General features: G+C 40.2%; 1 protein-coding gene and 1 pseudogene across 1 annotated transcript; one reads left to right on the top strand and one right to left on the bottom strand.

Annotated features, from left to right (window-relative positions):
• The first annotated feature begins 4,946 nt into the window (after positions 1-4,946).
• On the top strand, positions 4,947-5,699 carry LOC117062985 (annotated as a pseudogene).
• Positions 5,700-7,199: 1,500 nt separating this feature from the next.
• Positions 7,200-8,301, bottom strand: LOC117062323 (RNA polymerase II subunit A C-terminal domain phosphatase SSU72-like). Its single transcript, XM_033175756.1, has one exon. It carries the CDS (start codon positions 8,187-8,189, stop codon positions 7,605-7,607), a length of 585 nt encoding a protein of 194 aa, XP_033031647.1. The 5' UTR covers positions 8,190-8,301; the 3' UTR covers positions 7,200-7,604.
• Between the last annotated feature and the right edge of the window lie 4,717 nt (positions 8,302-13,018).

Below are 13,018 nucleotides of genomic sequence, written 5' to 3'. Positions count from 1 at the left end.
CCTATTTATATTTTTAATCAATTTCAAATAGCCCTATCAAAGAAACAACTTTTGGTTGAAGTTACGCTCTGTATTATAATTTTGTTTTTTGTTTTAATTATGTCTGCTCTTTATTTTTATTTTTACTTATGCTATGTGGTGATTTTTTTCTTTCTCTAACTTCTTAAGAAGAACACTAAGTTGACTCAAAAGTTACTTAGAAATATATATATTTTAATTTCCAAGTATTTGAATTCATTTTATTCTATGATTTATTTTTTAAATAGTTTTTGTTTAATTTTATGACTATTTGTCAATAGGAATTTTAAGTCTTTCATCTATGGATATGACATAGTTCTCCATTTATTTACATCTTCTTTGATCTTTTAGCAATATTCTGTCATTTTTCTGAATACAAGTCTTGTACATTTTTATATTATTTCTAAATATTTTGTATATTTTTGTTCTTTGGGATTTTTTTTTACAAAACAATCATTTTGTATATAATTATATTGCTGTCAAGCAATATATTTCTCTTTTTTTCAATTTGTATACATTTTATTTCTTATTATTGACTTACTACATTGGCTCAGATTTCCAATAAAATATTGAATGGGATTCGTGAGAATGAACAATCTTACCTTGTTCTGAATTTTAGCATGACATTAGCTGTAAGTTTTTAATAGGTTCCCTTTATTGATTCTATTTCTAGTTTCCTAAGTTTCATCATGAATGCATGTTGAATTTCTTCAAATGCTTTTTCTGAATCTATTGAAAAGACCATAGATTTTTTTTCTTTAGTTTCTCACTATGGTGAATTACAAATGATTAATTTTTGAAAGTTGAACCACTATTGCATCTCTGGGAAGAAAACACTTGGTGAGGATGCATTAGCCCTTTCGTATAATGCTAAATTTTATTTGTTAAAGTTTTAAGAAATTTTTCATCTGTGTTAATGAGGAATGTTGGTCGTTTTAATGATGTATTTATGTATTTGTCTAGTTTTTATATCAGTCACTGCTGCCTCCTGTAGTAAAATCAGAAGTTATTTATATTCTTTTTAATTTCTTTTTCTTTTTTCTTTTTTCTTTTTTTTAAATGGAGTTTCCTTGTCTCCTTCTGTCATCCAGGCTGGAGTACAGTGGCGTGATCTCAGCTTACTACAACCTCTGCCTCTGGGGTGAAGCGATTTCCCTGCCTCACCCTCCTGAGTAGCTGGGACTACAGGCATGCACCACCACACCTGGCTAATTTTTGCATTTTTAGTAGAGAGGGGTTTCTTCATGTTGGCCAGGCTGGTCTCAAACCCCAGACCTCAGGTGATCCACCCACCTCAACCTCCCAAAGTGCTGAGATTACAGGCGTGAGCCACTGCACCCACTCACTTTTTTTCTTTTTTAGTGGTAGTTTGCATAGAACTGGTATCATTTTTCTTTAAATGTTCAGTAGAATTTACCAGTGAAGTCATCTAGGAGTAGGGTTTTCTTTGTGGGAAGGTTTTAACTACAAATTAAATTGCTTTAATAGATATAGAGCCATTCATTTATCTATTCTGATTGTGTTAACTTTCATTTTGCTGAGAATTTACATATTTAATCTAAATAGTCAAAATTATTGATACAAATTTGTTCACTGTAGTCTCTCTTTATCTTTTTAATGCCTATAAGAGCTGTAATTGTGGCTCTTCTTTCTTTCCTGATATTGGTATATGTGAATTGTTTATATTTTGCCAGATCAGTTTGATTAAAGTTTTAGCAATTCTATTGTTGTTTCAAAGAACCAGGTTCTGGAATCTGTGGTAGGCTGAATTATAGCTTCTCCAAGATATTCACATCCTAATCCCTGGAATTTGTGAATATGTTATTTTACTTTACATGGCAAAGAGGAATTTGTTGATGTGATCAAGTTAAGGAATTGAGATGACAGGATTATCTTGAGTTATTTGGGCAGGTTCAATGTAACCACGAGAGTCCTTACAAGAAAGAGTCAGGAGGATAAGAATCAAGGAAGGAGATGGGATGAAAGAAGCAGAGATTAGAGAGTTGAGAAGATGCTATGCTACTAGGTTTGAATGTAGAAATTAGGAGTCATTGGCCAAGGAATGTAGGGCACTATAAGAAGATGGAAAAGGTCATGATTCTCCCTTAGAGCTTTAAGAAACAATGCAGCTCTGTTAACACCTCGGTTTTCAGACTAGAAGGAATTCAGAGCTCCAAAAATGTAAGATAATAAATTTCTGTTGCTTTAAACTACTAAGGTTGTGGTAATTTGTTATAGCAGTAATAGGAAATTAATACAATAGATTTATTTTTTCTGTATTTTTGCTTGTTTTCTATTTCATTGACTTCTGTTATTTAACATTTTCCCCTCATGCCTATAATCCCAGCACTTTTGGAGGCCGAGGCTGGCGGTCAGGAGTTCAAGAACAGCCTGGCTAACATGGTGAAACCTCATCTCTACTAATAATACAAAAAAAATTAGCTGGGCATGGTGATGGGTGCCTGTAATCCCAGCTACTCGGGAGGCTGAGGCAGGAGAATCACATGAACCCAGGAGGTAGAGGTTGCAGTGAGCCGAGATTCCACCACTGCACTCCAGCCTGGGCAACAAGAGTGAAACTCAGTCTCAAAATGAATGAATGAATTAATTAATTAAAATTTTTCCTTCTTATGTTTAGTATGAGTTTAATTTTCTCTCTTTTTTTCTAGTTTTTTTTTCTTTTAGAATAGAAGCAGTGAATTCTATAATTTTCTCTCAGCACTACATTAGTCACACCACATAAATTTTGATATGTTAGTTTCATTTTTATTCAATTCAAAACAATTTCTAACTTTTCATTCTTTCATTCAAGGGTCATTTAGAATTGTGATTTTTAAATTCCAAATACATTTTTCAGTTGTCCTAATGGGATTTCTATTTTAATTTTATTGTTTAAGAGAATGTACATTACATGATTTTAACATTTTTAAATATATTAAAACTGTAACCACCCAATGAGTTCTCCTTGCCCACGACCCAGATAGAGCTGATTTTACAAGACAGAGGAATTGCAATAGAGAGAGTTTAATTCATGCAAAGCTGGCTGAACTGGAAACCAGAGTTTTATCATTAAAATCAGCCTGGAGTTTCTTAAGGATAATTTGGTGGGCAAGGGGCCAGAGAGTTGGGAGTGTTGATTGGATGGGTCAGAGATTAAATCATAGGAGGTCAAATAGGGTTCATCTCACTGTCTTTTGTTCCTGGGTGGGATCGCAGAGCTGGCTGAGCCAGATTACTGGTCTGGGGAGTGCCAGCCGGTACATCAGAATACAGGGTCTAAAAGTCCCAGGAGCCCCAGGTTATCTTGGGAGGTCAAGAGGAGAGGAATTTACCAAACTCACAGGTATTTGAGGGTACAAACCCATGGCTGGACCCAGCTTTAAAAAAGTCTTATCTGAGATTTCTTATGGAAAAGAGTTTCATCAAAGCCAATTTTAAAAGCCTATGTAAGAAATAATTATTCTTGTTGTACTTTATGCAGATAATCAGGCCAAGTATAATAAGACTAAAGTTTATTTTGCAAACAAATCAATCCTATCATGATTTGTTTTTAATAAAAATGGTGACTGGAGAGAGAAAAATTATGCTAAAAAAAAAAAAAAAGAAACTATAGTACACCTGTTGGGACAGCTAACAGTTTGGACTAAATCCTAAATTCTTTGTGGGCTACAAGTCCCCAAACCAATGCTTTCAAATCTTTACTTTTCAAACTGGGAATTGCACTCCTTACCCTAGTACTCATTATTTACCTTGTAGTACACTGTTCCCTTAAATGCGGTACTATAACTTTAGATGATAATACTAACTTCTTTGCCATGCAAGCCTTGGAACCCCAGCCAGGCCTGCATGAGTACGTTGACAGTTGCAAAGCAGTTCCATTCCTCTCATCTTAGGGTTAACATCTACCCCTACTATACCCCTGGTCGGCAGGAAAAAGAGCTGTCTTTGCCCTTTCTCCATCTTCATTAGCCAACACCTTAGGTTTAAGGTGTTATAAAACCCAGAGTGAGGAATTGAAATCACCATTGCAAAATTGTAACTGAGACAGTCAAAGAGATCTGACCTAACCAACTCCATCTTACTTCTAACCTCCTCTTCCAGGTGTCATTGTTCACTCCGAACATAGGCTGAACTAACTTTGGAAGGAATTTATTTTATAGTTTATAGTTTAAAACACAGATGAAAACAGCCCTTTCCTGAAACAAACTCCCTTCCTTCTTGGGTACTAGACTGCCTTTGTAGGACTAAAAACTTAGCCACAAGAGGTTGTGCACAGTGGCTCACACCTGCAATCTCAGCACTTTGGGAGGTCGAGGCAGGCAGATCACCTGAGGTCAGGAGTTTGAGACAAGCCTGACCAACATGGAGAAACCCCAATCTCTACTAAAAATAGAAAATTAGCTGGGTGTGGTGGCGCATGCCTGTAGTCCCAGCTACTCAGAGGGCTGAGGCAGGAGAATCGCTTGAACTCAGGAGGCGGAGGTTGCAGTGAGCCAAGATCGTACCATTGCACTCCAGCCTGGGCAACAAGAGCGAAATTCTGTCTCCAAAAAAAAAAAAGAAAAAAAAATTGGCTGCAATATTAGAAATTATGGTTTAGGAGTCATGCATCTGGGGAATACAAGGCTCTGACCCTCCCCAAATTGCTCCCGGGGATAAAATCACTATTGTAAAACTTCAGACCAGTGCTTGAGATATTTTGCAGACCCTGCATTTAATGGATCAGCCGGCACCACCCACATCAATAAACTGGTTCATCTGGTCTTGTGGCCTCCCCCCAGGAATTGACACAATACAAGAAGACAACTTCAACTCCATATGGTTTCATCGCCGACCTGACTAATCAGCACTCCCAGCTCACTGACTTCCGTCCACCCACCAAGTTGTCCTTAAAAACTTTGATATCCACTCTTTTTCTGGCTGGAACAATGGAGGGTGCAGAAGAGGAGAAGAAGAAGGTTCCTGCCATGCCAGAAACCCTTAAGAAAAGGTGAAGGAATTTCACAGAACTGAAGATCAAGCACCTGAGAAAGAAGTTTGTCGAAAAGATGCTTCAAAACGCAAGGAGGAAGCTTATCTATGAAAAAGCAAAGCACTTGTACACTTTAGGCAGATGTACAGAACTGAAATTTGAATGGCGAGGATGCCAAGAAAAGCTGGCAACCTCTGTGTACCTTCAGAACCCAAACTGCCGTTTGTCTTCAGGATCAGAGGTATCAATGGTGTGAGCCCAAAAGTCCGAAAGTTGTTGCAGCTTCTTTGCCTTCATTAGATCTTCAGTGCAATCTTTGTGAAGCTCAACAAGGCTTCAATTAACATGCTGAGGATTGTAGAGCCCTACACTGCATGGGGGTACCCAAATCTGAGGTCAGTAAATGAACTAATTTACAAGCATGGTTATGGCAAAATCAATAAGAAGTAAATGCTTTGACAGATAACGCTTTGATTGCTCGATCTCTTGGTAAATATGACATCATCTGCATGGGGGATCAGATTCATGAGATCTATACTGTTGGAAAACACTTCAAAGAAGCAAATAACTTCCCGTGGCCCTTCAAATTATCTTCTTCACGAGGTGGAATAAAGAAAAAGACCATCCATTTTGTAGAAGGTGGAGATGCTGGCAACAGGGAGGACCAGATCAACAGGCTTATTAGAATAATGAACTAAGGTGTTTGCCATGATTATTTTTCTAAGCTGGTTGGTTAATAAGCAGTACCTGCTCTCAAACTGAAACAAACAAACCAACCAACAAACAAAAAAAAACTCTGATTTCCAAATGTTCGGGGAGACTGACTTGAGTAATAATAAAGCTATGGTCTCCCACAAAACAAACAAACAAACAAAAACCAAGGTCTGAAAAATATCTTGAACATCAATTTTAGGTTTTATAATAGTGGTGTTATCCTTAGAAGCAATCGGGGAGGGAGATTGGGAATCTTCTGGCCTCTGGCTGAATGACTCCTAAACTATGATTTCTAATCTTGTGGCAAATTTGTTAGTCTTAAAGGGCAGTCTGTTACACAGGCAAGACAGATGTTTGTTTTGGTAAAGAGTTGTGATCACCTTTGTTTCAAAGTTAAACTGTATATTAAATTCCTTCCAAAGTTAGTTCAGCCTATGCCCAGGAAAGAACAAGGGCAGCTTGAAGGTTTAGAAACAAGATGGAGTTGGTTAGGTCAAATCTCTTTCACTGTCATAATTTTCTCACTGTTATAATTTTTGCAAAGCCAGTTTCAAAACTCATTTTTTTCTCAAAATATAGGTTATCTTGATGATTGTTCCATATGCACTTTTAAAAGTGAATATTTTTTAATGTTTTATTTTAGGGTAAACTGTTCCATAGATTTTACTGAGCTCAAGTTGAAACCACCTTTGCAAAAATTATGACAATGAAAGAGAACTGACCTAACATACCCTATCTTGCCTTTAACGTCCAAGCTGCCCTTGTGCACTTCTGGGCATACACCAAGCTAAGCATAGAAGGAATTTAGTTTAAAGTTTAACTTTGAAACAAAGATGGTAACAGCCCTTTCCCAAAACAAAGCCCCTCTTTGCCTGGGGACCAGACAGCCTTTGTAAAACTAACAAATTAGCTACAAGATTAGAAATTATGACTCAAGAGTCATGCAGCCAGAGACCACAAGACTCCTAACTTCCTCAGTTGCTCCTCTGGATAACATCACTATTGTAAAACCTAACACTGGTGTTCAAGATATTTTTCAGATCCTGCATTCCTCATGTACCAGTTGGTGCCACCCAAACTGGTAATCTGGTTTAACTAGTTCTGCTCTCCCACCCAGGAACAGAAAATAGCAAGAAGAACCCACGTCAACACCCTATGATTTTATCCCCAACCTGACCAGTCTGTGTTTCCCACTCTCTAGCCTCCTGCCTGATAAATTATCCTTAAAAAACCTTAGTCTCTGAATTTTTAGGGAGACTGATTTGAGTAATAATACTTGGACGATATAGCCAGCTCTGTATGTATTACACTATTTTTCTATTCCAATTCCCCTATCTCAGTAAATTGGCTCTATCTGGGCAGCAGGCAAGAAGATTCTGTCAGGCAGTTACAAAATTAATTGAAGGGGATGTTTATGTATTTTATAAATTTACTGACTTTTTGTCTATTTTTGTATCAATTATCGAGAAATGATTGTTGAAACCTCCAATTATTATTATTATTATTTTTTTGACAGCAGCATCTGTTTATTGACAATTCCAGGTCATTCCCAACACGCCACAGCAGGGCTGTGTACAGTCCAGCCGGGTGGGGAGGAGGGAGGGAAGGCGGGCACATGGAGACACAGGTACGTCGGGAAGTGCACACAAACCATCGTCTTTCCTTTCTGGTTAAAGAAGAAAAACTTTATAATCAATATCCCGCTCATAAGTACAAGTGGAAAAGAAAAAACTTGATTGCTTTAATCTGGCCTTCTGGCATCTCCTTTCCCATTTCATATGCACAGTTTATTTGGGTAATGCTACCGTCACCAGCAGAACACCTGTAAGTAAAAACAAATGTCAGGAAGGAAAAAGTATGAACAGGAAGCTCCAGAGGCGGCTCCAGGCGGGCGCTGGGCTCAGTAGAAGCAGACGGTGTGCAGAAAGGTGCGGCCGCTCTTCTCCTCGAACTCCTGCAGCAGCTCGTCAATCTCGTTCTCCATGTCTTCTGTGTGCTGGATACAATGGCAGAGCTCACAGATGAGAAACGCCCCCAGGGTGGCCTCCTCCTGGTTGTCCTGGATGTCCACATTGACCACGTGCACGGGCTGGCAGGTCTCCTGTTCTCTGGAATTCAGATCTTCCACCACCTGGTCATACACTCTCTCTTCGCAAGTGAGGATCAGATCAAACAGGTCTTTGCAGTTCTGGAACTTTTCTGGTCCGGGCTTGATTCTCTTATTTCTGTCCAGCATATGTAAAATCCCATTCTGTGTATAGAGTTCTTTGTCTTTCCTAAGAAGATCATTGTACATCTGGTCATATGTGGTTTTGAAATCATAAACATTGGGCTTGTCGGGAGCTGGTCCTGGAAGCTTCACGTGAGTCCCTGTTCCAAAGGATCGGACGCTGAATCCCCGTTTGCTGAGGATGTTGTGCGCCTCCATGCTCCGGTTCTGGTTGCTTGAGCACACCACCGCCACCCGCAGCGGGGACGACGGCATGGCTGCGGCCCCACAGCCCGCGGCTCTCCCGCTTGGGTTCCCACCCCGCCGCAGAGCTTCCGCGCGAGCAAAATGGCGGCCGCCGCGGCCGGAAGCCGGCGACGCGAAAGCGGCGGCCTCCCGGCCCACCCCGGGGGCCGGGCCGCGGACAGAGCGCAAGCACTGGCCTTCGGGCGCGCAGCACTCGGCGAGGCCGGGGGCGGCCAACGCCGCGCCGGCCCCCTGCGTCCGCAGCAGATACCCGCACTCCACAAGGACCGTCTGAAACCTCCAATTATAATTGTGGTTGTTTCTATACGTTCTTAAGTTTATCAGATTTGTTTAATGTACTTTGAAATTATGATATTATGTCTGTGTATGTATGTATATATATAAATTTTCAGATTCTTTTATCTACTTGATGATGGATGATCCACTTGATGGATGATGGTTTTATCCACTGGATCAACTTTATTTGCTATAAAATTTCCTTCTATATTCACGCTAATATGCCTTATTCTAAAATCTACCTTGTTTGATATTAATATACTGACTCCAGTTTTCCTTTGTATTTACATAGTATATTTTTTACACTTTAACAATTAATGTATCTGTGTACTGATATTTAAAGTGGTTTTCTTCTAGCCAATAGAGAATTGGATCTTCATTTTTTTAAAATCCAGTTTTACATTCTCTTTTAATTGGTGTGTTAGGGTATTTACATAAAATTTTATTATTCATATAGATAGGTTTACTTCTATTATGGTTTTGTGGTTTTTTCCTTCCCTATGAGTTAAATTACTATTTATAAAGATTTCATTGAGCTCTTAAAGATTCCAAATTCCTTGGATGCTCAAGTTACTGTTATAAAATGGCTACTGCAGTATTTACATATAACGTATGCACACCCTCCTGTATACATTAAATCATTTCTAGATTATTTATAACACCTAATGCAATGTAAATGCTATATAAATAGTTGTTATCCGTAATCATGTAAGATATAATGACAAAATTTAAAAGCCTGTACGTGTTCAGTACAGACGCAATTATTTTTCAAATATTTTTGATCCATGGTTGATTGAATTCACAATTGCAGAAACCATGAATACAAAGAGCTGACTATACCTATTTTTCCTGTTCTTTCAGTGATATTTTAAAGCTTCCAAGACACCCTTTTAAATTATCATGGTTTAATGACAATTAATCAATACTTTATAAATACAAAAATTCTGGGTTGCCGGCAAGATGGCTGAATAGAAAGAGCTCAGGTTTGCAGCTCCCAGCGAGATCAACGCAAAACGTAGGCGATTTCTGCATTTCCAACTGAGGTACCCGATTCATCTCACTGGACTGGTTGGACAGTGGGTGCAGCCCATGGAGGGTGAGCTGAAGCAGGGTGGAGCATCGCCTCACCTGGGAAGTGCACGATGTCAGGGAATTTTCTCCTCTACCCAAGTGAAACCTTGAGGGACTGAGACTGAGGAACTCCAGCACAGATACTGCACTTGTCCCATGGTCTCCGCAACCCACAAACCAGGAGATTCCCTCCAGTGCCTACCCACCAGGGCCCTGGGTTTCAAGCATAAAACTCTGTGGCCATTTGGGTAGACACCGAACTAGCTGCAGGAGTTCTTTTTTTCCACACCCCAGTGGTGCCTGGAATACCAGGGATACAGAACCGTTCACTCCCCTGGAAAGGGGTGCTGAAGCCAGGGAGCCAAGTGGTCTGGCTTGGCGGGTCCCACCCCAACTGAGCCCAGCAAACTGAGATCCACTGGCTTCAAATTCTCGCTGCCAGCACAGCAGCAGTCTGAGATCAACCTGAGATGCTCAAGCTTGGTGGGGGGAGGGGCATCCGCCATTGCTGAGGCTTCAGTAGGTGGTTTTATGCTCATAGTGTAAACAAAGCCAGTGGGAAGTTCAAACTGGGTGGAGCCCACTGCAGCTCAGCAAGGCTGCTGTGGTCAGACTGCCAGATTTCTCTTCTTTGAGCAGGGCATCTCTGAAAAAAAGGTGGCAGCCCCAGTCAGGGACTTACAGATAAAACCCCCATCTCTCTGGGACAGAGCAGCTAGGGAAAGGGACAGCTATGGGCGCAGCTTCAGTGGACTTAAATATCCCTGCCTGATGACTCTGAAGAGAGCAGCAGACCTCCCAGCACAGCCTTCAAGCTCTGCTAAGGGTCAGACTGCCTCCTCAAGTGGGTCTCTGACTCCCGTGTATCCTGATTGGGAGACATCTCCCAGTAGCGGCCAACAGACACCTCATACAGGGGAGTTCTCACTGGCATCTAGCACGTGCTCCTCTGGGATGAAGCTTCCAGAGGAAAGATCAGGCACAAATCTTTGCTATTCTGCAGCCTCCACTGCTGATACCCAAACAGGGTCCAGAGTGGACCTCCAGCAAACTCCAGCAGACCAACAGCAGGGGGGCCTGACTGTCAGAAGGAAAACTAACAAACAGAAAGGAATAACATGTCCACTCAAAGACCCCATCCGAACGTCACCAACATCAAAGACCAAAGGTAGGTAAATCCACAAAGATTGGGGGAAAACAGCACAAAAAGCCTGAAAATTCCTAAAACCAGAATGCTCCTTCTCCTCCAAAGGATCACAACTCCTCGCCAGCAAGGGAACAAAACTGGATGAAGAATGAGTTTGATGAATTGACAGAAGTAGGCTTCAGAAGGTAGGTAATAACAAACTCCTCCCAGCAAAAAGAGCATGTTCTAACCCAATGCAAGGAAGCTAAGAACCTTGAAAAAAGGTTAGAAAAATTGCTAACTGGAATAACCAGGGTAGAGAAGAACATAAATGACCTGATGGAGCAAAAAACACAGCACGAGAACTTCATGAAGCATACACAAGTGTCAATAGCTGAATCATTCAAGCAGAAGAAAGGATATCAGTGATTGAAGATCAACTTAATGAAATAAAGAGAGAAGATAAGATTAGAGAAAAAAGAATGAAAAGGAATGAACAAAGCCTCCAAGAAATATGGGACTATGCAAAAAGAACAAATCTACCTTTGATTGGTGTACCTGAAAATGATGAGGGCCAGGCGCAGTGGCTCATATCTATAATCCCAGCACTTTGGGAAGCCAAGACGGGCGGATCACGAGGTCAGGAGTTCAAGACCAGCCTGGCCCAAGTGGGGAAACCCTGCTTCTACTAAAAATAAAAAAATTAGCCAGTTGTGGTGGCAGGTACCTGTAATCCTAGCTACTCAGGAGGATGAGGCAGGAGAATTGCTTGAACTCAGGAGACAGAAGGTGCAGTGAGCCAAGATTGTGCCACTGCACTCCAGCCTGGGTGACAGAGCAAGACTCTGTCTCATGAAAAAAAAAAAAAAGAAAGAAAATGATGAAGAGAATGGAACCAAGTTGGAAAACACTCTTCAGGATATCCAGGAGAACTTCCCCAACCTAGCAAGGCAGGCCAACACTCAAATTCAGGAAATACAGGGAACACCACAAAGATATTCCTCGAGAAGAGCAACCCCAAGAAACATAATCATTAAATTCACCAAGGTTGAAATGAAGGAAAAAATGTTAAGGGCAGCCAGAGAGAAAGGTCAGGTTACCCACAAAAGGAAGCCCATCAGACTAACAGTGGATCTCTCAAAAGAAACCCTACAAGCCGGAAGAGACTGGGGGCCAATATTCAACACTCTTAAGGAAAAGAATTTTCAACCCAGAATTTCATATCCAGCCAAACTAAGCTTCATAAGCAAAGGAGGAATACAATCCTTTATAGACAAGCAAATGCTGAGAGATTTTGTTACCTGCAGGCCTACCTCACAAGAGCTCCTGGAGGAAGGACTAAACATGGAAAGGAATAAGCAGTACCAGCCACTGCAAAAACATACCAAATTGTAAAGAACAACAATACTATGAAGAAACTACATCAACTAATGAGCAAAACAACCAGCTAGCATAATAATGACAGGATCAAATTCACACATAACAATATTAACCTTAAATGTAAATGGAATAAATGCCTTAATTACAAGACAGAGACTGAGACTGGCAAATTGGATAAAGAGTCAAGACCCATTAGTGTACTGTATTCAGGAGACCCATCTTACATGCAAAGACACACATAGGCTCAAAATAAAGGGATGGAGGAATATTTACCAAGCAAATGGAAAGCAAAAACAACAACAAAAAAAAGCAGGAGTTGCAATACTAATCTCTGATAAAACAGACTTTAAACCAACAAAGATCAAAAGAGACAAAGAAGGTCATTACATAATGGTAAAGGGATCAATGCAGCAAGAAGAGCTAACTATCATAAATATATATGCACCCAATACAGGAGCACCCAGATTCATAAAGCAAGTTCTTATGAATATATATATGTCTCCACAAAGACTTAGACTCCCAAACAATAATAGTGGGAGACTTTAACACCCCACACTCAATATTAGACAGACCAACGAGACAGAAAATTAACAAGGATATTGAGGAATTGAACTCAGCTATGGACCAAGCAGACCTAATAGACATCTACAGAACTCTCCACCCCAAATCTACAGAATATAATTTTTTGTCAGCACCTCATCGCACTTATTCTAAAATTGACCACATAATTGGAATTAAAACACTCCTCAGCAAATGCAAAAGAACAGAAATCATAACAAACAGTCTCTCAGACCACAGTCCAATTAATTTAGAACTCAGGATTAAGAAACTCACTCAAAACTGCACAACTACACGGAAACTGAACAACCTGCTCCTGAATGACTACTGCGTAAATAACGAAATGAAGGTTGAAATACAGATGTTCTTTGAAACCAATGAGAATGAAGATACAACATTCCAGAATCTCTGGGATACATTTAAAGCA

This window comes from Trachypithecus francoisi, unplaced genomic scaffold, assembly GCF_009764315.1.
Source record: "Trachypithecus francoisi isolate TF-2019V2 unplaced genomic scaffold, Tfra_2.0 Lachesis_group17, whole genome shotgun sequence".
NCBI classification, from domain to species: domain Eukaryota; kingdom Metazoa; phylum Chordata; class Mammalia; order Primates; family Cercopithecidae; genus Trachypithecus; species Trachypithecus francoisi.
Note: the sequence above shows the minus strand (reverse complement) of the source record. Positions and strands in the feature narration are given on the sequence as shown.